This window comes from Mustela lutreola, chromosome 3, assembly GCF_030435805.1.
Source record: "Mustela lutreola isolate mMusLut2 chromosome 3, mMusLut2.pri, whole genome shotgun sequence".
Classification (NCBI taxonomy): domain Eukaryota; kingdom Metazoa; phylum Chordata; class Mammalia; order Carnivora; family Mustelidae; genus Mustela; species Mustela lutreola.
The window spans coordinates 103,090,743-103,117,637 of NC_081292.1; the positions used below are offsets into that span (position 1 = coordinate 103,090,743).

The window sequence follows — 26,895 nt, forward strand, 5'->3', positions numbered from 1 at the left end:
CAGAATGAATCAGATGAATGGTCTCAAACAAGACTTATTTTTCATACAGAGGGACAAACTTCAGAAGATGCAGTTCTGCTTCTGGACACAGTGGAAGAAACACCATCATGGTCTAAATGTGAGTGTATAATAGAGGGAACAGCCCGAAATGCATTGAACGGTGAACCCATGGTCTCTGGTTTGTCCCACGTTTGCTAAACATGCAACTGATTGTCATTTTCTCATTGGTCACAGGAGATGCTAGCCAGGCCTCAGAGAGCACAAGGCAAAGATGCCCTCATTTGCCAAACTAGAACAAGGAGCTAACAAAACTGAGAAGAAAGACATTCACGCACGGCTTAACTTGTGCCTACTTCACAGCTGGAGGATTGAGCATAACCCTTTGCTTATGTTAGAGGAGGTCATGGATGTACATGAGACAGTGTAGACTGCAGCAGCCGAAGTTAACTGTGGCTGCATTTTCAACCTAGGTGTTACCTTTGCCTTATCTCTCCGCTAAGGGATCCACCTTATTTCAAGATTGTTCCTTCCTTAACTTGTGCTGGCTTCACAGACTGCAGGTTATGAGTAAAGGGGCCATCAAGGAAGAATTCTTCATGGGCACTTGCCACTTGTGGGCATTTTTCTCCAGTCAAACTTTGACCAAGTGATGATAGGCACCACCTTTTTCTGGTTATCTTGGTTTGGCAAGTGCATTCATTCCCAAGGCATTTCACTCTCAAAGATAATCTATTCCTGCCTGCGATAGTGATTCAAGCCATTGAACTGTTTTGTGGAAGGCACAGAGAGTTGTCCTCTGTTTTAAATGATAGTCTTAAAGACATGATAGATAAAAGGCAGGTAGGAGAGGGCATCAATGTCCTCTAACTTATTCTCAGTGATGTGGTTTGCCACGACTTCCTGCCTCTTTTCTCGGACTACATGCCTGACAGTAAGACTCTGGTCTGCTTAGAGCTGACAGGATAGAGGAGGGCAGAGGTAAAACAGTTGCCGGATTCTGGTCTGGGACCTACTAGCCACCCACTGGCACAGCAGAACATGCAATGGAACTGAGGCAGTTGGGATGCTGTGGCCTTGAACCTTGGCAGATAATTAGATTGGTTCCCCAGGGGCGAGGGAAGGAGGTGCTCCAGGGCACGCACATGTATTTTCACAGTTCCCGGTCCCCAAAAACGGGCAAGCCCATACCATCATCGAGTCTCTGTTGTGGGGATGGGGTGACTGTAAGGATTGGCTTTAGCTGGAAGGTGGGCATCATCCAGAAATCCATCTACCAGATCTGAGACCCAAGGTCTCTAGCCCTGGAGACCCCTAGTTGTCACTCATCTGAGAGAACACCTGCCTACCCCTGCAGAAAAAGAGAGGGGAAAACAAAACAAACAAAACAAAGCAAAAGAATCCAAAGGGTAAACCAATATTTATCTGTTGAAAAAAACTCGAGGTCATCGATCAAAGTAGGCTGGGAAAAGAATTTGACCAAAGTTAGGATGAGTCTGAATCTAGCCTGGGCAATAAGGCTGTGGTTTAGACAAAGGGGCTATGTGAGTCCACTGAGACTTCTCAAATACTGTTACAGCCAAGTCCCAGTACCTCCCTTTCTTGGGACCTCAGTAGAGGTGATATGTCAGTTGTGGCTGTCTTTCTGTACCAGAAAAATGATTTTTAAGACCTCAGGGGAATATCGCAGACCCATCTTGAGGTTCTGCTTCCCTTGACTCGTTTTAGAGTTTCCTAAACGTGCACTTCTAAGGGTTATGTTGCTGTGCTGAGCTGTTATTTACAAAGCATTTTCATTGTGGGTGTTTGTTTTGTTTTTAATCATCATCCAGACATCACAACACCCTGGTGAGTAAAAAATAAAGCCAGCAGTGCAAGACTGGGTTTCAATCAGGAGGCATCAAACAAAGCCAATCAAGCATTTATAAGCTGGGGGAAAATGATCTTGATTCAATCTAATTTGTGGGGAAAGATTTCAAAGTCAGTTCTTGATTTTCCAAATGAGTACAACCATTTCTAATTTGATTTGTCTGAAAACTCCCAGGACTGACTGGCATGCTATCGGCAAATGTAGAGGAAAGGCTGTCTTGTAAGCTAAAGCTATCTTTCTGATTCACAAACTTAGGAGAAGCAGGGTGCTAAATCAAGGCATTTTTAAGTGTTTAGACAAAGATAGGCTCCTTCATTCTTTTATTTATGTATTTAAACAGATATTTATTAAGTAGTTTCTATAGACCAGGCTCAGTCTTAGTGGCAAGGACACAGCCAAGGAGACAGGTAGGCTCAGAGCTTGTGCACCTGGAATTTCCACTGCACAGGCTGGCATCACAGGTATGATTAGGGCCAGGAGGTAGAAGTCTATGTTGATGGGACAGCATGTAACAGGTATTCCTGAAGTACCTTTTGATTTGGATGATAAGTCGGCAGAAGTGGGAGTGGGAATAGGATTGGGGTGGAGGGTGAAAAAGCAAACAGGACAGCCACTGGAAAGAAAGCCATGACGTAGTTTTGGAATTTAAGGAAGACTAGATGCCTGGCATTGGTCTATACAGGTAATACATTGTTTCTGCCAAAGAAGGCCTTCTAGGATAGAGAGCATGGTCCTTCTGGTCTTTCATTTGAGGGATACCTAGGGGAAACATCTTTAATAATGAAGAGAATGTCCCACTTATAACTGAAGGGCCTGGATATACTGGTAGGTGGTTCCCCACATAGCCTGCTTCTCCAGCTTTCCATGAGCTGGCTACATGTACATATCAGTAAACAGGGACCCACTGAGAGGCACATGCTGGCTTTGGCTTCAGAGACTCTCTCTTGACTTTCTTCTATATTTCCCACTTTCCAAGCTCCCAGTTTCAACTCCTTGGCTATGGAGTCAGTGTTAGATCCATGCCTGTGTGTGCCCATTTCTGGCCCTGTATTTCATGCTTAGTCCTCTACATCAAAGATGATTGCCCCCACCTGAGTTTCAGGTTTTGCAAACAATGGTGTCTTTTACCTAGAAACAAACCTCAGAGGAGGTCCTTGGGAGCTGGAGAATGAAAGGAAACGACAAATAGACAAAATGTTAAACTGATAACCTCTCAGGTTTAAGGCAGAAGATAAAGCTGTAACTACCTTGAACACTCCTTAATTTCTATTTCCAAATATTGTGCAAAACTATTTGGAAATATGAATCAAGAAGCTTAAGAATATTAACAGTCCTTTTTGACACTTTACTTTCACTTCTAGAAATCTATATTCAGGAAATAATCTGAAATTAAACCAATATTTACACACTAAGCAACCATTATTTATAATAATACAAACCTGGCTCTAAAATTAAAATAGTTATGTAAATCACGGTATATTCATACGACATACTATTTTGCCACCACTAATAGCAATTTTTATGATAAGCATGAAAATTGCTTTTAAAATAACATCACATGAAATGAACAGAATACAAATTGCAGGTACAAATCAGATAAAATATACCTATCTATAAATATGTAGGTATAGAACAGAGACCACTTTGCTAAATAGCAGCTCTAACTGGCTTGTGGAATTATGGGGATTTTTATTCACGTAATTGATTTTTTCTCCATTTAAAATTTATTTAAAATGAAAAATTAAACTTTTATAATGGAAATTTAAATTAAATAGTTTTCCAAGTATTGTTTGAAAGTTTTCATGACAACAATATTGAGAATTAGTAGCTGCTATAAGTGTGGATTATTGAGAGAAATAAATAATAGCAATTAATTCAAGTAGGGATAGAAGAAGCTGGATATGAAACCCAATGACTACTAGTTTTCAAGTGGTTCCCACAACTGAATAAGATTTGTTCCTTCCATTGCAGTCATTAATTATGTGTCTACCCCAACAAAGTAGGCAAAGGTTACAAGTCATTATGGTAACCAGTCAAAAGAAAGTGTCATGTGTGAGCATGTATGTATCAGTGTGTGTGTGTGTGTGTGTGTGTGTGTGTGTGAACATGTATTTATTATTTCCTTTTAAATAAACTTTCTTGTACAAACTGCTTGGCCTGCAAACAAAGCAAATTTCTACTCTACAAGCATGTACATTATGCCTTTATAGACTAAATTAACTTCAGTGAGGAACAAATGTTGTTAGCTCTGAAAACAGTATGGGCTTCTTGTGCCTTAGGAAGAGACTGAAATGTATCAAGTGTGTGTGCAGGGCAAGTACCTTTACCTGGTCTTGAAAATTAAACAAATTTACAGCTTAAAAATGAATGCATTATAAAAAGCAGCTTCTCAAGTTTATCAATAACGATTTAGAAAGAAGAAAATATCTAATTCTGATTATTATTATCTCTAAGTAAACATTTTAAAAGTTTTCCTAATAAAAATAGACTTAAAAAATAGAAGCTAAAACTGTAATACCTATATTTGGGGTGGTGAATATGCTAAATTAACACTGTCTAAGAGAAATAGAATGTGAGGCACATAGGTAATTTCAAATTTTCTGTAGCAGGATACCTGGGTGGCTCAGTTGGTTAAGGGTCTGCCTGTAGCATATGTTATGATCCCAAGGTCCTAGGGTAGAGCCCTGAGTCAGGCTTCCTGCTCTGTGGGGAGTCTGCTTCTCCCCTCTCCCTCTGTTCCCCCTCCAGCCCAGCCCCTATCCTTCTCTCTTTTGCTCTGTTCTTTCTTTCTCAAATAAACAAGTAAAATCTTTAAAAATAAATAAATATATAAATAAAATTTTCTGTAACTATATTAAAAAGAAAGAAGTAAAATGAAAGAGATTAACTTAATTTTAATTTGAATATTGGACATTTATATTATTTTATTTAATATTATTATATAAACAAATATTATTTAAACATGTAGTCAATATTAAAATTATTGAGGTGTGTTTTCTATTTACTCTTTCCAGCATATCTTAGTTTGATCTAGTCACATTTCAAATGCTCAACAGCAACAAATGGCTAGTGGCTACCATATTGGATTACACAAGTCCAAAGTGTCCTTATAATAGTGATGGTAGACCTTGACATCAAAGTAAAAACTGTAACACTTTTTACATGAGAATTCTCATATACTGACCTTTATTTTTCAAAGAGACTTGGGTAAAGATCCCTAGTTTACCTACTGAAAATCCATTCTCTTTGCCTTTCTTATAGTTGCACTCCAGTTTATTTGAGGGAGCACTATGTTCAAGTGGGTGGTTACATGTCCCCAGTCCTCTTGCAGATCTGTATGCTCAGGTAATTTAGTCTGGTTTATGACGTGTGGCAGGGCAGAAGCATTGGTTGGGACTTCCTGGAAGCCTTAAGAAGTGCTGACTTAGCTGGCAGGGATACTCTTTTGCCTCCCCGCCCCTCCCCGCTCCCTGCTGAAGCTTTGCATGTAGATATGATACCTCAAGTTCCAGAAGATTGCTGGGACTCTTAGGATAGAAGCCAGAGAGTAAGAATGGCTTCCTTGAAAGGTGAAATAGTCTGAGTCTCTAACTACTTCCTGGGGATTCAGTCTCTGTTAATATTTTGTTGAGGGGGGCAGGGGAGGCTATAGATAACTAATACAAATACTTCCTGTGGTCTTCAGATAATAAAACTTTAAGTGACTGTTATGATCTGAATTGTGTTTCCCCAGAATCGATACGTTGTTACTCTAACCCCCAGCACTTCAGAATGGGATAGTATTTGGAGATGAGACCTATAAAGAGGGGATGAAGGGGCACCTGGGTGGCTCAGTGGGTTAAGCTGCTGCCTTCGGCTCAGGTCATGATCTCAGGGTCCTGGGATCGAGTCCCACATCGGGCTCTCTGCTCAGCAGGGAGCCTGCTTCTCCCTCTCACTCCTCCTGCCTCTCTGCCTACTTGTGATCTCTCTCTGTCAAATAAATAAATAAAATCTTTAAAAAAAAAAATTTAAAAAAAAAAAAAAGAGGGGATGAAGTTAAAATGAGGTCATTAGGGTCATCGCTAATCCAATCTAACTGGTGTCTGTACAAGAAAAGGAAAATTGGACACAGAAAAATCAGCTGTATGGAGACACAGATGAGAGGCCAGTTAAAAACCTAGGCAGAAGATGACCAAGTGCAAACCAAGGAGAGAGGCCTCAGGAGAAAACAAACCTCCCAATACCCTGATCTCAGAATTCTACTCTCCAGAACTATAAGAACGTAAATTTCTATTGTTTGAACCAAGCTAGTCTGTGGTAGTTTGATATGTAAGATCAAACTTACATACTTTGATATGTAAAGTAATACAGCGATAGAGGCCTTCTAAAAAATTCTCCTTAATTAAATGTTTGTGTTGAAAGGTATTTCAGACAATGTTTTAAAGGTTTTATTTATTTATTTGACAGGGAGAGAGAGAGAGCAAGCACAGGTACAAGTAGGCAGAGCAGCAAGCAGAGGAAGAGGGAGATGCAGAGCAGGGAGCCCGACAGAGGGCTCCATCCCAGGATCCAGAGATCATGACCTGAACCAAAGGTAGTCACTTAACTGACTGAGCCACCCAGGTGCCCCTGAAAGGCATTTAGATGTTCTAAAGAATGTTTCTCAGTCACAGTGCCAAACTAAGTTAATCACAAAGTTTATCCAATTACATAGTAACCATCCTGGATGGGGAAACCACAACTCCTGACTCATACAGTGGTTTCTCTGTAGGCCAGAACTACTTCTGCATCAGGGACATAGAAATCATTAGTGGGGGTAGATGTCCGGAAGAGCATGTATTTTGTTTTGTTTTTTTTTTTTTAAGATTATTTATTTATTTACTTGAGGAGAGGAGAGAGAGAGAGCAAGCACATGCAGAAGGAGAGGGAGAAGCAGGGAATCTGATGTGCGGCTTAGTCCCAAAACTCTGAGATCATGCCATAAGCCAAAGACATACTCTTAACTGACAGAGCCATTCACGTACCTACCGGAGATCATCTTCTCACGGGAGATCATCTTCTCATTCTCTGCCTCAGGTGGCTAAAAGTCAAATGGTATGGGCGCCTGGGTGGCTCAGTTGGTTAAGCAACTACCTTTGGCTCAGGTCACGGTCCCGGAGTCCCGGGATCGAGTCCTGCATCAGGCTCCCAGCTCCATGGGGAGTCTGCTTCTTTCTCTGACTTTCTCACTTCTCATGCTCTCTCTCACTGTCTCTCTCTCAAATAAATAAATAAAATCTTAAGAAAAAAAAGTTAAATGGTATTAAGGATCTTTTACTTATATGTGAAGATCACTAGGTTTAGAGAGGAATAGCCTCCCTTCAAAAGATGCTTCTACTCTCCAGTGTTAAATAAGGAGGCATTCTCACTCTAATCAGATGCTACAAGTTGTCTTGGTATAATAATCATTCCAACACAAGAATAAGTAAATATTTTTTAAGTACAAACTATCTGTAGTATGCTAGTTTCCTTGCTGGGAATTCAAATTAGTCCTGTCTCCTCCTATTAAAAAAAAAAAAAAAAAGAAAGAAAGAAAAAGAAAAGAAAAGAATGAAAGAAAAAAAAATAAAAAAGCGCCATTCACTTATTCAACACTTGTTGATCACCATTTTTCTGATGTACTGTTACTTTAGCTAAAATTCAGAAATTCAGTGATTAGAGCAGGACACACAAAATGTTCATAAAGCATATCATAGCAGATGAACATGGCTTTGGCATCAAAAAAGCCAGGATAGAGACTTCCTAACTATGTATCTTGGATGACTGGCTTTAATAGAATTACACTCATGTTTCTCAACTTCAAAATGAAACCACAAATACTTGTCCTTTCATAGGGTGAGATCAAAGATGGAAATAAATTAATATGAAAATCAGTTGACAGAGTATCTGGCATATACTAAATGCTCAGTATATTACTATTTTCATTACAGACTATGTTGATAAGAAGGAAAAAAAGTTACACGAAATAATATTCTTTTTGAAAAAGAAAACTGGAAAATCTACATTGACACAGCATTTATAGTTGACTTTGATGGGAATGCAGGTAATTTTTTCTTTATTTCTACTTTTTTGTGTTTCCCAAATTTCCTATAATCTGTAAACATGAATTCTCTTGTGAAAAGTGGGAATTACATATCATTTTTATTACACTTATTGGTCCATATGCTGTTAATTTAATTATATTGGTGTGAGGATGATTCTTGTGCTTTCCCAGAGCAGTATCAGCTCTAATTATCTCACACATTTATAAAACATGGGGACCCACTATTTCTTAAAAAGGGTAAGAGGTTGTAGGGATATCAATCACAAAGCACTGAAATTGAAAACATGCCCTGGTTATAAACACTTGATTTTATGAGTAAAAACATGAAAAACAAAAACAAAACAACAACAACAACAACAAAAAAGACAAAACAAAACAAAAAACCCAAGATGCTTACATTGTCTTAATGGTTTTTGCCAGTAATGACACTGTTAAACGTTAAAAGTCTGGTAACATTCATGTGCTTTCTAGTTTCCTGGAGGAATCGAGGACTACTGATTCAATATGGGGTATTGTATTTGCCCATGAATATAAAATGATGAACATTCACCAAAACCTCAGCCTATAAAACTAAATATCTTCTGGGGCTGCCCGACCTTCCATTCACCTTGAGAAACTAGCACTGAATGCTCCATCCTCAGGGTCTGATTCTCAGCTGTGTTCTTGCAGCACTCAACAAAATCATACTGTGCTTAGAAGCTTCCACAATGCATCATCCAAAACTGAGGTAAATGGTGGATTTTAGGGCATGCCCTCAGCCCCAAATCTACTCAGACTCCACATTTCTATCAGATACATCAACTGTGGCTTGTACAGACTAAATGTGTCCATTTAGCCATATTCTTGACCTCAGGGTACCTTTCTTAAAGTTCTAGTCAATCATCAAATTTTTAAATTATTTTTAAATTATCCTTATTATTTTTAAAAGAGAAGACTTTTATTTAGCTACTGGACTGTATTGATGCAATAAAGACAAATGACAAATATGAATGTCCTTCAAAGGGCTTGTTTTCCTTGGCAGAAGCAAGGTAAATTTTGGAACTTATTGTTAGGGAGGAAATTGATGTAATAATCGACCACCTTGGGTGAGAATGGATAACCCATGGGCTGACTTAGGAATAGAAAGATGAGCCAAACTAGGATATTAGAGAAAATGGTGGAAAGAAATGGCAAAGAAATAAAACTATTTCAAAGGAGTGGAGGGAGTTGCATGAGAAAACCTTTAGGTAAAATATAGGAATAAGTTTTAGGAGAATTGTGGCATAGCAAATCCTCATCGGAGGGGTACATTGTTTGGGTGATTCAAATGCAGGTCTGCCTATGGCACACATCAAGCTTTTTTGAGTACGAAAAATACTTTTCTATGTAGTAAATTACATGGACCTATAAAAGAGAGTAAGTGTAGTTTCATTATTTTCTATTGAGGAAATAGATAATGACAAAATGAAATAAATTAATACTTCCCTATTCACAAGAGCCTGTACCTGTATTTAGAGTTTGTGCTCATACACCTGTGAGGCATGCTATGATCACCCAAGTCCACACGCAGGTGATGTTAAACCATGAACACACACGTGCTTCCCTTTGTCTTCCTTACCCTCTCTTCCAGAACTCCTGTGCCTTTTGGTTTTTAACCCACAATTTAAAAGGAAGAAAAGAGATTAGAGATTGTGTCAGTTACCCGTTTCTGAGTTTCAGCGCCAAAGCCCTTCTTCTCCCTGTTTTGACACGGAGATTGGACCCTGAAAACATTTTCCTCCCAAATGCTAGGATTTGCCAGTAGAGGGCACGACAGAGCCACTGCAAGGACATACCATTTGGCCGCCTTCTCTACTGGGTTCCTGTCCTCCATCATTGATGGTCATTGGGGAACCCACTAATTCTTCATGCTTGAGCTCCAGCTGCGCCCTCAGCTAGCACTTTCTCCACTGGTAGCAGCTCCCACAGGCAGCTTAGACCTATGCTGGCTGGCAAGCTTTGTTGCTGTTGGCAGACTGCATGGTCCCAACCACCCACTTGGACCGGGTGTGAATCTCAGCCTGAGAGGAAGGCAGGGGGAGCTTTCCTTGTATCTAGTTCCTTCACTGTCTATTTTCTGGCAGCCTAGAGAAAGTACCTGATTTTTTCTAAGTGCTCATTCTAGACCATTAAGTCCTCTTTTACCCATGTTAGCAGTTACTACCCTCTACTTGCCAATATATTTTTAAAACATATATATAATAATTTTTTTCCTTTTCAAACAACCTGATCCTGGACAGAGATGTCTTCTAAATCTTGTGGCACAAAGTGAAGAGCTTCTAAGAAACACGTCCACCTGTCCCACAAGGGACTCAACGTCAGGTCCCTGCTCATTGAAGCCCTGATGATTCAACCAGGAGAATTTATATAAGATTATTAGGAATTTATAAAGACACAGAAAAGGTTTGATTTTATTCATGATTTGTAATTTAAAATGTTTTCTGGAGCTCTTAACTTACTGTCCGTAGATGGACTTCAGGGGTATCTAGTGATCCAAAAATGTTATACAAAAAAAAATGTTTTCATAATTTTCATTTTATTCTTCAAGGGGTATGTGACTCCTAAGATATTTATAATCACTGACCTAAAATATTTAGAGTTGTTCTTGCAGAAGGCCATTTACACAACAGGATAGACATAGTCATAGGACTATGGTCTTCATGGGAAACATACAATGAGAAATGGTGAGCAAAATGGGACAATAAAAATAATTATAACACTATCATTAGCTATTAATGATTCAGTGCCTATAATATCCCAGGAGTCACTAATCTATAAAGCAGGTGTTTTTTAGTTCTACCTTGAAGATGATGATACTGAAACATGAAGAGGTCAGGTAATTTGGTCCATCTTCTGCAGCTATTATGTCATGATGGTGGGAATTAATATTACTGCCTTCAAAGATTATACTCTTCTTCAACATATAGTGCCTTCATTATGTACATTTTAATGTGATGAGTGGCATAGAAAGTTATGTTTATTTTGTTTCCCAGAAATACTATGTCCTCATTTTGAGTTTCCATGCCCCTGCTCAAATTACCTTGGAATTGTCCTATTACAATGGAATTGTCCAAAGAGATGTCTTTCTTCAAAACCTACATCAAGTTCCTGGACATTCATGAAGTATTTCCTGAACCTCCTAGCCTGTGATTTCTCTTCCTTAATTCTTGTAATGTATTTTGCACCCTGCCAGTAGTTTTCAGTGGCTGGGGAAATGGTGTTCAGGAGCACAGTTGGGAGGGCAGGGCTGTAGTCAAAGTCAGAAAGCAAGAAGCTATAAAACCAAATGGAATCATTGAGAGAATCAATGAGAGTAATCAAGACACCAAAATTAATAAAAAGTATATGTCAAACTATTAAGGCAAGAGAGAATAGGTGAGGAGGGGTGGCCATCAAAATGGTGACCAGGAGAATAGAAAGCACGTGATAAGGAGATAGGCAAAGTATGTCTATTGGCTCTTAACTTTGAGTTCTGAAATTGTGATGCAATGCCAAGGTTGTGGATGCTGGGGCAAAAAGAGGCTTAAAGTTTCCCATCCATTGAAGGTAAGGATCATTTGCTATGAGCACAGTAGATACTCTATAAGTTATGTATTGAGATGATGATGATGAATCAAATGCTAAGTTATGTAATGTAATAGAAGTGTGAGTGTCACAACAAAGAAAGCATAACGGAGCTGAGTGATGAAAAGTGCTGTGAGACAAAGATGGGATCTGGAATGGCCACACAAGGCTAGCAGGCACAGCACATCTGACACTACATGATTCCCAAACCCATGGTGGATTCTACCTATGGGTCATAGCAGCTTCTTCTATGCAAGCTGGACTTGGAGCCATGATTCTCCATAGCACTGTGCTCCAGAGAGCCACAGACAATCCACTGAGGTTGACATAGGCAGGGTAGAAATGCAGTGGGTTCATACTGGTATACTCTAGGGAGGTTCCATCTTTAAGGTTTTGAAACTTCCTATAAAACCACAGCCCCAAAGATCCTAAGGGGCTCCCTGAACGTAGTGTTGTCTGCCTGACTGCCAGTTCTCTCTGGGCCTCCGCATAAGGCAGCAACTCAAGAGTCCATGATTGGCACAACCTGGGGGCTTCAGTACTCTGCTCCACTTCAAGAAGTCATTGAACATGTTGAGTCTCATCCTGATTCGAACGTTAACCTACTTGTAAGTTTAGAGAAGGATAGATGGTTTGGGACTAGGTCAGGGAAGAGCCAAGGGAGAAAAGCAGCTCAGTGCAGAAGCAACATGGAATGAAAAGGCTTAGACGTGCGTATGCATATGGTGAATTCCAGAAACATGGAACCACCTAGGCCTGGCTAGAAAAGAAGCGATGACAAGAAAGGAGGGGGGAAATAAACTTCTAGATATTGGAGGAGCTGATCATGAAGGACTCAAAACCCAAGAAGTTTCCATCACAAAATACAAGAGTCACTGGTTGCAAAAGGCTGAAGGAGACAAAAAATCCCAATGAAGACTCTCTGCCACATCCTTAATTGCAGAAGGTAGAGCCTGGCAGCGAGATGCTGGCAACTGGACACACTGAGAGCTGTGAAGCCAGTGAGGAGCTCCAGCCAAGATCACAGCCACATGATTGTAAGGCAGTTAGGCTCTTCCCAGGCATTGCCTCTGCTTCTCTCTCTGATTCTGGGGATGAAGGCAAGGATTCTGCCCCAACACTCATACATTGCAAGGGATGTCCCAGGGAAATTTATTTGGCGATGAGCAAACTACATGGGATCATTTCTGGAACATCTCATTGGCTCTTCAAATCCGAGGTAAGCAGTGCTATCACAAAGCTGCCCAGGCTTGTATTTTTTTTTTCCCCCACTTTGGTGTGAAAGTCATTCAAGGCCCTAGGAAAAAATAGATGTATAATAAAAATGAATAAAAGCTGATAGTGTAGTGCTTTCCAAAAGAAGAGGAAGAAGACTGTGAATGACACAGCTGCTGACTATATATCATTGGCTTTCCTGGGTCCTGGGCATAAAGCATCTTTCAATATAAAGTGTGGATAATAATGTCTGCCCCTGTCTGCCTCTCACAGAGGTTTCAGACACAAAGGAGTGAATACAACCACACGTCCATCTGCCACTTCCCTTTACTATCCTCTGATATTAGCATCGTGATTTGTGGCATCATGATTATCTATAAGACAATGCTCTGAAACAAGGTATCTTCAAATGAGGGGACTATCATTGCTGGTATTATTGGGGGAAACATGAGCTATAAAAAACACACTCAGGTTATTAGCTGGAAGTTTTGCAGAAGAAAAGAACCTGAGTTGATTTCAAGTATCATTTAGACCTTTTCTTTTTCTTTTTTTTTAAATTTTTATACCAAGGTATAACTAACATACCATGTTATGTTAGTTTCAGGTGTATGATCTAATGATTCTACAATTCTAGACATTTCTCAGTGCTCATCAATTTAAATGTATTATTGATCCCATTTAGGTTTCATCCATCTCCCCATCCACCTCCCCTCTGGCAAACACCAGTTTGTCCTCTGTATTTAAGAATCTGTTTTGGGGGGATTTGGGTGGTTCGGCCAGTTAAGCATCTGCCTTTGGCTTGGGTCCTGATCCCAGAGTCCTAGGACCAAAGCCCAAAATCAGGTTTCCTGTGCAGTGGGGAGTCTGCTTCCCCCTTCACCCTCTGCCTGCTGCTCTGTCTGCTTGTACACTCTTCTCTCCTTCTCTGTTAAATAAATAAATAAAATCTTTTTTTTTTTTTAAAGACTGTTTTTGTTTGTGTGCCTCTTTTTTTCTTTGTTTTGTTTCTTAGATTCTACATGACTGAAATCATATGATACTGGTTTTTCTCTGACTGACTTACTTGACTTACCCTCTATGTCTATCCAAGTTGTTGCAAATTAAACCCACTATTTTAAAAGAAATTTGAATATTCAAATGAGGGGAAAATATGAGGTGGCATTGGCAGGAGAAGCAGGTACTTCTACACACAGTGTGTGTGTAGGGAAACTGGTACAGACTATAAACAATTGAGTCAAAAGTCTGTAATTATTCATCCCATAATCTTCACTCCTGGTTATCTATTCTGAATTTTAGAAAATTACCTTTTCATTATGTTTACAATCTCCACATTATTTTTGGTAGTAAAAATTCAAGACACTCAAAATTTGAACACAGTAGAATCTTTAAAGATTTTTAAAAATGTACTAGAAAGACAGAGCAGGGGGCAGGAGCAGAGGGAAATGGACAAGCAGAGTCTGCACTGAGTGTGGAACCCAATGAGGGACTTGACCTTGAGATCATGACTGAGCCAAAATCAAGTGTCTGACACATAAACACCTGAGCCACCCAGGAGCCTGTAACCACTGTAGAGTCTTAAAGGCACTCTGATAAATTGAATTAATGCTTAAATTATATTTTATATAAAAAGATTAAAAAATTTTAATAAAAATTTTAAAGATGAAGCACCTGGGGTCTTCAGTCAGCTGCCTTCAGTGCAGGTCATGATCCTGCGGTCCTGAGGTAGAGCCCTGCACCAGGCTCCTTGCTCAGAGGGGAGCCTGCTTCTCCCTCTGCTTCCCCACGTGACCCCTGCTCATGTTCACTCTCTCTCTCTCTCTCTCCTCTCTCAAGTAAATAAACAAAATCTATAAAAAAAAATTTAGCAATGTAAAACATATTTTAAGAGAAAATATTAGCTATAAGGAGCAAGATAAAAGGTTGTCAATAAAATATGGTCCATGTTATATAAAATATAAATTTAAAACATGAAAAATGAGAACAATGTTTTGTTCTCTGGCTGGTTTTGTGTTTTATTTTGTATATTCATCAAAAATATATAGAAAATATACAACTTTAACATTTTTTTAAAGATATTATTTATTTATTTGACAGAGAGAGATCACAAGTAGATGGAGAGAGAGGCAGGCAGAGAGAGAGAGAGAGAGAGGGAAGCAGGCCCCCTGCTGAGCAGAGAGCTCGATGCAGGACTCGATCCCAGGACCCTGAGATCATGACCTGAGCCGAAGGCAGCGGCTTAATCCACTGAGCCACCCAGGTGCCCCACAACTTTAACATTTTTAAAGACATTTCCTTTAATAGCTTCAAGTAATGATTTTACTAGATGAGCTACAAAATTGGCCATCTTAGAAAAACAAGTCATAACATTGATTTAAGGTAGAATGATTTTCAGAGAGGATGACCATTCCACTGTTAGTTCATTTTTTTTTTAACTTTACATTACATTATTCCTGATACAATCTTGAAACTAACTTTAATGTATCCACCAAAAGAAAGGAAGCAAATTTTCTGGAAGCTAATAATTTAGATTTTTTTTTTCCAGGTTATGAGGAGCATACAATAAAGAAGCAGGTGGTGTGACTGTCAGAATGGTCAAATGATGGTAGATGACAGTAGGAATGTGGAGAGAGAAGACATGCTATGTTAGTTGCTTTTTCAAGTGATTCCTTCCATCAAGGAAAAGTATCATTTATCACAGAGCATACTCACAGAGACGAAACATAATCCTGGGGACAAACTGAAGAGATTATAGGCTTCACTAGACACCAGGGACTTTTCTCTGAGGATTTTTCATGAACTTCTGGGTCATAGACAGGTAGGGCAAAGGTTGCTTTGCCACTGTGTGTGTGTGCATGCATGTGTGTGTGTGCATATACAATGTGAGTGTGTGTGTGATTTCATGTGCATATTATATTATATTTATCTTATATTTATATCTGAGTGTATTTTCTTGGCTTCAGAGTACAAGAAATAAACAACCACACTGCACAGAGTATTGTGGCAGCAGATGCAAACAAGAGACAATAAACCTCACAGAAGCCTGCTTCTCTTACCTATCTGTATGCCTATTACATCAAGTCTACTGGGCAACATCTTTTTTACATTCTTTATTTCAATGGAGCCCATCATTTGATAAAATCTGGACTGGAGACAGTCATTCAATTTCCTCAAATGAATTAGGTAAATAAGTTTGTGATAGATGCACTCAAAATCCACTCCATGGTTCATACGGTTTGGAAATAAACGAAACTTCAGACTCAGGAAAGTAGAACCTAAGCTGTCGCCGATCTACTTTTTAATTTGCTGGGGTCATAGAACACAAACCTATGCATTTAGAAATACAATGGCTCTCTCAGCCATTCTGTTACTGCAGGTGTTGGTCTGAGAAGACCAAGAGGCTTCCCAATCAGCTGAGTGGAAACACATTCCGGGATTGCATGAAGAGATTTCAGCCATGAGGCTGGGAGTATCATTCTGTGTTTAGTATTTTGGCTACCACCCATTCAATTCCTTAATTTCAATTATTTGGAGAAAAAGGCACAAAAGTGAATTGATATAGTCTATTAGCTCAAAAGCCAAGTCTATATCCATAGTCCTGCTATTAGCCATTTTCCCCCTCTTCTGTTGGAGAAAATGTAAAGGAACAAGACCATTTCTACTATGTTCTTCCTTTAAATGAAAAAAAAAATCATTTTAAGACCTACAGTGAAGTAAGTTAGACCTCAGCTAACAACCAATCACATTATTCTCCTTGCCTCTGGATGAGAGGATGCAACCCTCAGAAAGCAGAGCTGAAAGAAAGCAGCATTTCTTGTGAAGTGGAAGAAATGAAATTAATCATTTTCAGGAAACTAGCAGGCAATATATTTCTTATGTTATGTATATAATAATCCACATTACAGGTACTGTACACACACTTCAATGGGCCATTTACTTTCTGATTGTTTATTATATGGTGCTGTATTAGCATAGGATGAAAGATTTGAGGAAGAATAGAGAGGTATTTTTTATGTCTACTTTAAGCTGTTAGTTTTACTGCATTTCAGGATGTGGAGGATCGTCTTGTAGGCAAATCGAGCCATAAAGACTAAATTGAATTATCCCCATGGAACAGCTGTTAAATCTCCAGGGAGTGGGCAGGTCCCACAGAAGGGAATGACAAATTGCAATAGGGATGCTCCCTGAGTGCCAGCGGCTAGAGAGGTTTGTACTGGATGAGGCCAACGCGGGCGCTTCCTTGAGCCTTGAATCACATTTTGTAATGTATGGGTGTTATCGTACCCTTGCTACCTGATTTGTTGATTCCTCAACTCTTCCTGCTCAACTCTGAACTTTCCAAGACTCCATAACTATGAGAGTCTGTGAACACTGGCAAAGGACAAAAACACCATCCCTTTCAAAAACCCTTACTTAGCACAGCAGTGACTTAGTAACTTGGAGCAATGCTGATTTTGTAGCTGATATTATGTCTTTGGGGGAACACTTTAAGCCTGAGTAGGAGAATAAAACAGTTTTTACTTGTAATTATCAGGGAAAACTCTCCCTTCCCTCACAGAATTCCTAAAGGAAAAAGACTAGGTATATAAAGGTGTGTGTGCACGTGTGTGTGTGTGTGTGTGTGTGTGTAGTGATATGAATTCTCACTTAAGCAAGGTGATGGAAGCAATTTGGAATAAAAATACATTTCACTTTTTTTTTTTTCTTTTTTAAGTTTTGAAGGTTAAAAGTAATGGTTGTCTACCTGCAAAGTAAAACAGTTTTCTTGGGATTATTTTTCCCCAAGTACATTAGTGCTAAATGGATCTTTGTGCTTCATATTAACAATACCACCAATTAAACTCTGAGGAATGAAGTATGCTAGCAATGTTTCAGGCAACTTGGTAAGTGCTAGAGTAGTATAAAATCAACAAAACACTTATTAAAGTTTTGGTTAATCATTCTCTCAGAAAAAAAGAGATGATGAAAAGCTTCCAATATTCAGAAGTTCATTTTTTCTCCGTGTTCTCTTTTGTTGTTGTTGTTGTTCTGTGCAACCAGCACATTTTTAAATATATGTCATCATTAGAGCACCTGGGTGACTCAGTGGGTTAAGCCACTGCCTTCGGCTCAGATCATGATCTCAGGTTCCTGGAATCAAATCCTGCATCGGGCTCTCTGCTCTGCAGGGCGCCTGCTTCCCCCTCTCTCTCTGCCTGCCTCTCTGCCTACCTGTGATCTTTCTCTATCAAATAAATAAATAAAATCTTTTAAAAAATAAATTAAAATAAATATGTGTCATCATTAAAGTTATTTATAACACATAATATGTATGGATATTTCCTTTTTGAATATAGCCTTGAGGATTTTAGTTATTTACATGGAAGGCTCAGGCTAGCAGACTTTCGAACCTGTTTATAAAAAGTGGATGTAAACAATATCATGAGCTCCTTGTGTTTCAACACACTCTGTCAACACCTTGCACAATGGCAAATGGTATCCTGCCTTTCATATGAGTTGACATTCATGTCATTACTCTAAACTAAACTCCCAGTAGTGTGGTATCTTATTGCCAACAGGCAGACTGAACTCAATGACACTAGTATATTATGAAATATTCATTAGTAATATTGGGGAAGGGATGGGCATGAGTGTATTTTACATGGCTCAAGTCTCCTGAATGAGGCTGAAGAAAAATATCACCACCAATCTAGTGATTAGGTCACCTGGGAGATGGACAACCTAAGTACACATGGATAAGATAATTGTCAAGACCCCTGAGCATGAGCCAGGGATGGGTAAGTAATATCACTGGATCTCCTAGAACCAGAGTCAGAGGACTAACCCTCTCTTAGCACCATCCTTACTCTTCAGAACTACAGGAGAAATTTGGTGCTAACCTTTTAAAATAATTGCAACCTTTAACCGCACATATGATTCCTCTCAAGCAAGTCTATCTCACACCCTGGAATCCAATGGCCACTTTAAAAAATGCTTTACCTATATAAAATTCAAATGCCCAAATGAAATAAAGTATTCATTATAAGGTCTGCTTATCAGGGGGGAAAGTAAACATCAAGGTCATTTAAGTCCCACAGGTTTTCTACAGTCTGCTGGCCGGATTACAAAGAGAATCAGATTTTGCCTGTCAAATGATGCGGTGGCCAACTTTTGTCATGGCTTTTGGAAGAGTGTCAGTTAAAAGGAGTTTCACTTCTGGGAAGATGGAGTAGTGTAATTTTCTCTATTATCCCCACTAAGCACAACTAAAAACTTCTAGACATTACGTATAAAATAAACCTAAGAAGACTGAATGGTGGAGAAAAGAAAGTATGCTGAAGGATCTTGACAACCAATGAACAACAGTAAAGAATTCCCCAGATTTTCTTTTTTTCTCATGCATCTTAGAGTTGTTGCTGAGAAGTCAGCAGCCTGATGAGACCAGCTGAAGCAGGTAAAAAGTAAATCCCAATCAGAAGCCTGCTCTCTATGATCAAAGGCCCAGGAGAAGGAAAGCTTAGTAAGACAGAATACCTTTAGACAATAACTGTTCTCTGCCAGCCAAACACCATACAAAGAACTCTGACCCTGTTTCCATTCATCCATGCTATAGCAATGTTTTGAAACCCCTGACCAAGACTGGGTCAGAAAAGACTGAGTAGGGAGCAAGAACTTTAAGCTTTGTCAGAGTGTAGCAAGCTTCTCCCTGTAGTAACAGTTGAAACCACATGTTTGGTACAGCTTGGACTGTGTACCCCCAGTCAGCAGTTGTGAGCAACCCCACCCACTTCCTGCAGGGATGGTGTTGGAGATGTTTTAGAGCCAAGTCATGACTTTCATCACAATCCAGTGATAACAACGACATGCCCACACACATACACACTGTGGTGGCAATGGAGGTTACGTGGATAACTGTAATGAGGTTCTCATACACATCCCAGCCAGTTGGAGGTATCACTGACGAGCTGATGGGGAGCTGGAGCTCTCATTCTTCTCCACCGTACCCTTAGGTGTCAATGGAGTCTGAGTGGAACACCTGGATACTATCCCCACCCACCTAGGAGAAATAAGGTAAAATCCCCTCTCCGCTATTGGAATAGTGTCAGAGAAAGGCAGCTAATAGAGAATAGCTATTATGATTGATCATAACATACTCCCTAAAGTGTTCAGGTTAAAATAAAAATCTTCTTGTTATATATCAAGAAACAGAAAGACCTCAAATTGAATTTAAAAAGGTAATCAACAGATGCCAACACTGAGATGACAAAAATATTGTTAGAATTATGTGACAAATAGTTTTAAGCAGCAATTATAATAAAAATCCTTCAGGGAACAATCACACATGTGAGACAAATAAGAACATAGAAAGATCCAGCACAAAAATGGAAAGTCTTAGCAAGGAAATAGAAAAGGTAAAGAAGAACGAGATGAAAGTTTTGGAACTGAAAAATACAATAAAATAATAAAAATAATTAACAGATATGCACAATAACCAAATGAAGAGAGTAAGGAAAGAATGAGTGAACTTGAGGATCTTACAATAGAAATTACTCAATTTGAACAAAAGACAAAAGAAACCAAGACGAAAACATGAACAAAGGGTCAGGGACTTGTGGGATTATGACGAAAGATGTAGCATTCATCATTGTGGAATTTTGAAAAGAGAAGAGAAAGAGAGGACCAAAAATTACTCAAATAAATGGCAGAGTTTGGAAAAAGACAACAGCCCACACATTCAAGAAACTGAATGAAATCCAAACAGGATAAACATAAAGATATCACATCATTCAGCACATAATGGTCAAACTTCTGAAAACAAAAGACAAAGGAAAGATCTTGAAAGCACTGAGACAGAAATGACAGCTTATCTATGGGGAAAATATTTTAATAATAGTTAATTTGCCCCCCCAAAAAATTGAAGCCAGAGGAAAGTGACCTAATATTTTTCAAGAACTGAAAGAAACAACAATCAAACCAGAGTCTTCTATACAGGGAACATATCCTTCAAGAATGGAATAGCTACCAAGACATTATAGATTGAAGCACAGCTAAGAACTTGTCACCAGCACACACCTTGAAACATGGCAAAAGGAAGACAGCCATCCTGTGTATATACTAAAACACAGAGACATGAAATATATGAAGTGAAACAGAACTGGAAGGAGAAATGAACAAGTCCACAATAATAACTGGAAATATCAACACCATTGTTGAGTACCTACTATGTACAAGGCACTCTGCTAGGTATTGGGTATGCAGTGGTGAAAAAGAAAAAAAGCCAGCTCTGGCTCTCAGTCTATTGGGGAAGATAAATGTTAATGAATTAGAAAAGGATGTAACTTGCCAGCATGATAAATGCTACAAAGTAAATCTCAAAAACACAGAAAGTTTAACTCCTCTTATTCAAAATTCCACATTTTAATATAAATAATAAGGAGGTAAACACGCAATTCACAAGCTATAGAATCTGTGGCTCTACTCGCATTTCCCAGAGATAATAAAGGACTGAGGCTAATACAAGGTAAGCTGCAACACTCCCCACAGCTGGCACACAACTGATAGCCAGGAAAATGGAATTCTCTAGGTGCCTCTAATGTATTGTTCCTCCTGATAACGCAGTTCACACCGGCTCAGTTCCTGCCTTTTCTCTTGCTCTCCACTTTCACCTGGGAGAGTGATAGGACCTCAAAGAATATAATATAAACACATTATAAAGAAGTTCAGGAGATGGGATGGGAAAAAGACTTACTCCAACCTATTAGAAACCACCATGCTGAGAAAGGTGTTGACTTACCACAGTGTAGATCTGATGCTTTCGTCTTTTAGCCAGGTCAATTATATTTATTCCATTGTAGTAAAGGTTTTCAATACATCCATGGAAGTTTTTCTTTAAAAAGGTCCCAGGTTTGCCTGGTACTGGAATTCCTCCAAAACTAAGCTTTATGAAGAGGGGGAAAAAAAATCAGCTCTTAGTTATAAGCCCTGAAGGAGTAGGAAAGAAAAGTAAGCGAGTGAATTTTAGTAGTTTCAATTGTATGTGTGAGCCAAGTGGCTCAAATAATTATAGATGCCATTTGATTGCACATTTAAAAGGATACTGATTAGCCCACATAAAAATAACTATAATTGCTTGCTTTTTAAGGGCTTATTTTACAAAACTATTTCACTTCCTTTCTGAACCTTCTTAATACTAAATAAAACAATAATTTATAGGAGGGAGAAATAAAAAAATCAACAACTTTATATTTTTCTCTTGTGCAAACATCTGAGAGAGTATAGCCAAATGAAAGCCAAGGGACAAACATAACATACCTCTGTTCACCTACAGAGAGACCTAGTTTAAAAGTCTGTGTTATACCAAATAATCCTATGTACATGATTATTTCCAAATTATTTTCTGTAAAGATGGAAGATAGGGAATAATCCAAATGTTCCATACAATTTCCTTAAAGGAAATAATCAAGAATTAATATGATGGAAACTTACTTAGTTGTCAATAATGGTGCTTATATATGTGATAAAACAGCAAATGAACATAATGTTGATTGAGAAATCAAGTTATGATGTCAACAACAAAAAAATTATTTATACACTATAGACTTGGAGGAAATGCACTGAACTGCTAATCGTGGTTGCTTTGGGAAGAACATGAGATACTCATTTTGTTTTTTTGTTTTGTTTTGTTTTGTTTTGTTTTGTCTTACTACCATTCTTTCCAGTAAAATACTACAAATTGTTTTTGTAATATTAATACTACTTAAAAGAACAAACCTGATTGGTTGTGAATATTCTTACCATTATACAAGAGAAACAGGATAGTTTCTATAATCATGTTTATCACAACAGGATTCAATGTGTAAGCCAGGTTTTCTTCAGTGTTTTGAAATGTTACCTTTAGCAAGAATTTAAACCATATTGATGCTTGAATTTAAACCATATTGATGTCTCAGGAAGATGTGTTCTCCCAACTAGAATGCCTTTGTTTTATATGAATAGCTACTCATATATCCAGGGCTAGTTCTAGATGTTTATTTTTTCCTCAAAAATTCCACACTATTATAGAAAAATTGTATGTGTGATAAGGGTTATTAATCCTGCTGTCTACTTTCACTTGTCATTGCTTTATTCTGTTAGGAGAATTATTTGGTATTTTGTCTATTTTATCTTATTTTTTTTTATAAACCTATATTTTTATCCCCAAGGGTACATGTCTGTGAATCACCAGGTTTACACATTTCACAGCACTCACCAAAGCACATACCCTCCCCAATGTCCATAATCCCACCCCCTTCTCCCCAACCCCCTCCCCCCAGCAACCCTCAGTTTCTTTTGTGAGATTAAGAGTCACTTATGGTTTGTCTCTCTCCCAATCCCATCTTGTTTCACTGATTCTTCTCCTACCCACTTAAGCCCCCATGTTGCATCACCACTTCCTCATATCAGGGAGATCATATGATAGTTGTCTTTCTCTGCTTGACTTATTTCGCTAAGCATGATACGCTCTAGTTCCATTCATGTTGTCGCAAATGGCAAGATTTCATTTCTTTTGATGGCTGCATAGTATTCCATTGTGTATATATACCACAACTTCTTGATCCATTCATCTGTTGATGGACATCTAGGTTATTTCCATAGTTTGGCTATTGTGGACATTGCTGCTATAAACATTCGGGTGCACGTGCCCCTTTGGATCACTACGTTTGGACTTCAAGCTCTATTACAAAGCTGTCATCATCAAGACAGCATGGTACTGGCACAAAAAACAGACACATAGATCAATGGAACAGAATAGAGAGCCCAGAAATAGACCCTCAACTCTATGGTCAACTCTTCTTTGACAAAGCAGGAAAGAATGTCCAATGGAAAAAAGACAGCCTCTTCAATAAATGGTGCTGGGAAAATTGGACAGCCACATGCAGAAAAATGAAATTGGACCATTTCCTTACACCACACACAAAAATAGACTCAAAATGGATGAAGGACCTCAATGTGCGAAAGGAATCCATCAAAATCCTTGAGGAGAACACAGGCAGCAACCTCTATTTTATCTTAAAGTTGAATTTCAGAATTGTTTTACCTCAGATAGTTCATTGGAATTTTGATTAAGAATTTGTTATTTCCATTGACACATTTACTTGGAGTAAAATGGATATTTCTGAAGTATTTCATCTTCCTATATAAGTACACAGTGTCTTTGTCTATTTTCAAATGTTTTTGATGAGACCGCTCATTATGTTATCATTTTTTACCCTAGTTGATATACTCATCATTAAATTATTTCCTTTGAATTTCATGCTTTTAAAATTTGCTATTGTATGGAATCCTTAAAAAAATTTAAAAAAAAATGAACTCGTAGATAGAAGAGATTGGTGGTTTCCAGAGACAGGGGGTGGGGCCGGAAGAAAGGAGTAAAGAGGAACTCAAAAGGAACAAACTTCCAGTTACGAAATAAATGTAGTGCACCACATGGTGTACTATAGTTAATAATATTGTATCATATGTTTGAGGGTTGCTAAGAGAGTAGCTTTTAAAAGTTCTCATCAAACAAAAAATAAATTTGTAATTATGTGTGATGATGGACGTTAACAAGACTTATTGTGGTGATCATTTCACAATATATACACATACTGAGTCACTATGCTGTATACCTGAAATTAATATACATCAAATACATCTCAAAAAATTATATTATTTAAGAATTGTTTCCTTAATTAAACATTCTGTCATATAAATTACATAAATATCCCCTTGTTTTCATTATCCAGATAATTTTATATTAAATAATGTATGTTTTAGTTAATATCATTGAACTTTTATTTTTTATTTTTTTTTGTTTTGTTTTGTTTTTAAAGATTTAATTTATTTATCAGAGAGAGAGAGGGAGAGAGAGCGAGCACAGGCAGACTGAATGGCAGGCAGAGGCAGAGGGAGAAGCAGGCTCACTGCTGAGCAAGGAGCCCGATGTGGGACTCGATCCCAGGACGCTGGGATCATGACCTGAGCCGAAGGCAGCTGCTTAACCAACTGAGCCACCCAGGTGTCCCAATATCATTGAACTTTTAAAGGAGATAGTCATAAGCCATATTTAAAGCACTTTACCCTCTTCCAAGTCAACGTTTATATATTTTTCCTTGCTCCATTGTCTTTGTAAAAATTTTCTAAAATCTGTCCAATACTTTTTAAAGATTCATTTATTTTAGAGAGAGCAAGAATGAGCAAGAGAGAGAGAGAAAGTGCAAGGCAGGGAGGAACAGAGGAAGAAGGAGAGAGAAATTTAACCAGACTCCTCACTCAGGGCAATGCCCTATGCAGGGCCCCATCCCACCACTCTGAGATTAGGGCCCTGAGTTTACAACCTGAGCCAAAACCAAGAGTCGGACACTCAACAGACTGTGCCATCCAGGTGCCCCTGTACAAAACGGTTTAAATGATATTAAATAATCACAGTACAAAACTTTGCAAAAAAATTGTATTTTTATATATTTCCCGAGTACGTAATACTGACTCTGACTCCACATACCTTAAAGAAATATCCTTCTACTCCTATTTAACACATACATAATTTATTTACTTACTTATTTGTTTATTTGAACTGAGAATTGAATGCTGTTTTATCCATCGTTTTTTTCAGAAATCCAAATGAGAATACAGGGTATTTTGTTTAAAGTCCTGGTGGGTTGAATTATATTAACAGATCATAAATTAATAGATTCTCTTTGCTTGAACCACATGTGTGCTCCATTTTCCCTGAAATACATGTGCTCATATTTTAAATAGTAAATGAATTTGAGCTCTAATTTCCTTCTTTTGTCAAGTATTTAGATCAAGTCTAGATTTATCTCTGAGAACAGCTATGGGAGTTTTATCTTTGATTCTATTTAAGGATGGCTTATAAAGCTTGGGGAATACTCAGAAACTTAAACACTAACGAATTTTAGTTCAGAAAAATTTTAAAAATTCTTTCTTTGATAACTTATATAAAATCATCCTTGTTGATCTGTTGCAATATTCAAATATTTTCAACTTGATTCAGTTACATTAAAAAAGATCCTTTTCTGTTTTCTAAATTGTTGCCATAGTTTAGTAAAAACTAAATTGAAAATTTATTTTTACTTATTTTTAATAAATAAAATTTGTTAGAGAGATTTAGGTTCACAGAAAAACTGAGAGGAGGGTACAGATTTTTCCCATACACTCTCTGTCCTCACACATGCATAGTTTCTTTAATAATCAACATCATTCACCAGAATGGTACACCAATTTCAATTGGTGAATGTATACTGACACATTATAATCACCCGAAGTCCATAGTTTACATTACAGTTCACCCTTGGTGTTGTGCATTCTATGGGTTTGGACAAATGTATAATGCCATATATCTACCATTATGATATTATACAGAATAGTTTCACTGCACTAAAAAAAATTCCTCTGAGCTCTGCCAACTCATCCCTCCCCCGTGCCCCTCAACTGTAAGCCCTGGCAACCATTAATCTTTTTCCTGTCTCCATACTTTTTCCCTTTCCAGAACGTCATTCTGTTGGAATCATATAGTATGTAGCCTTTCCAGATTGGCCTATTTCACTTAGTAGTAATATGGATTTAAAGTTTTCCCATGCCTTTTCATGGCTTCATGGCTTCATGGCTCATTTTTCTTTAATGCTGAATATATTCCATCTGGATATACCATAGTTCATTCATCCATTCACCTACTAAAGGACAGCACGGTTGCTTCCAAGTTTTGGCAACCATGAATAAAGCTGCTGCAAACATCCCTATGCAGCTTTTGTGAGGACATAAGTTCTTAATCATTTTTATAATTTTAAATATACAATGACACTTTTAAAAATGTTGGCCACCCTCCTCAATTTGTAAAAATATTTTTAATGCTCTACTTGCTTATGACTTAGGAAAATAAGAGTCAACAAAAAAAAAGAAAGAAAGAAAATAAGAGTCACAGGGAAATACTTGAAAAAAGAGAGAAAGACAAAAACTCTTTTAAATAGCAAAAATTAGTGTTTAAAAGATTTGGGGTAGTATTCTTTTTGCCTTTTTTTTTTTTTTTAGAAGCCAAGTAGTATAGCAAATCCTAGAGAATACTGTCTACTGCAAAATTGTCATTTTCTGTCACACTAAGGACAACAAAAGCTGTTTCTAGCCTGGGTGGGGGACATTTGGAGAAAGTTGGTGG

At 38.1% G+C, this 26,895-nt stretch overlaps 1 protein-coding gene across 2 annotated transcripts in view; it reads right to left on the minus strand.

The window, feature by feature from the left end:
- The window catches only part of CNTNAP5 (contactin associated protein family member 5), an 842,021-nt gene that overhangs the window by 418,915 nt on the left and 396,211 nt on the right, over positions 1-26,895 (minus strand). For both annotated transcript variants that reach the window (XM_059166599.1, XM_059166598.1), the window contains exon 7: positions 21,499-21,642. In XM_059166599.1, coding sequence (XP_059022582.1) covers positions 21,499-21,642 — 144 coding nt within the window. The remainder of the gene's footprint in view (positions 1-21,498; positions 21,643-26,895) is intronic.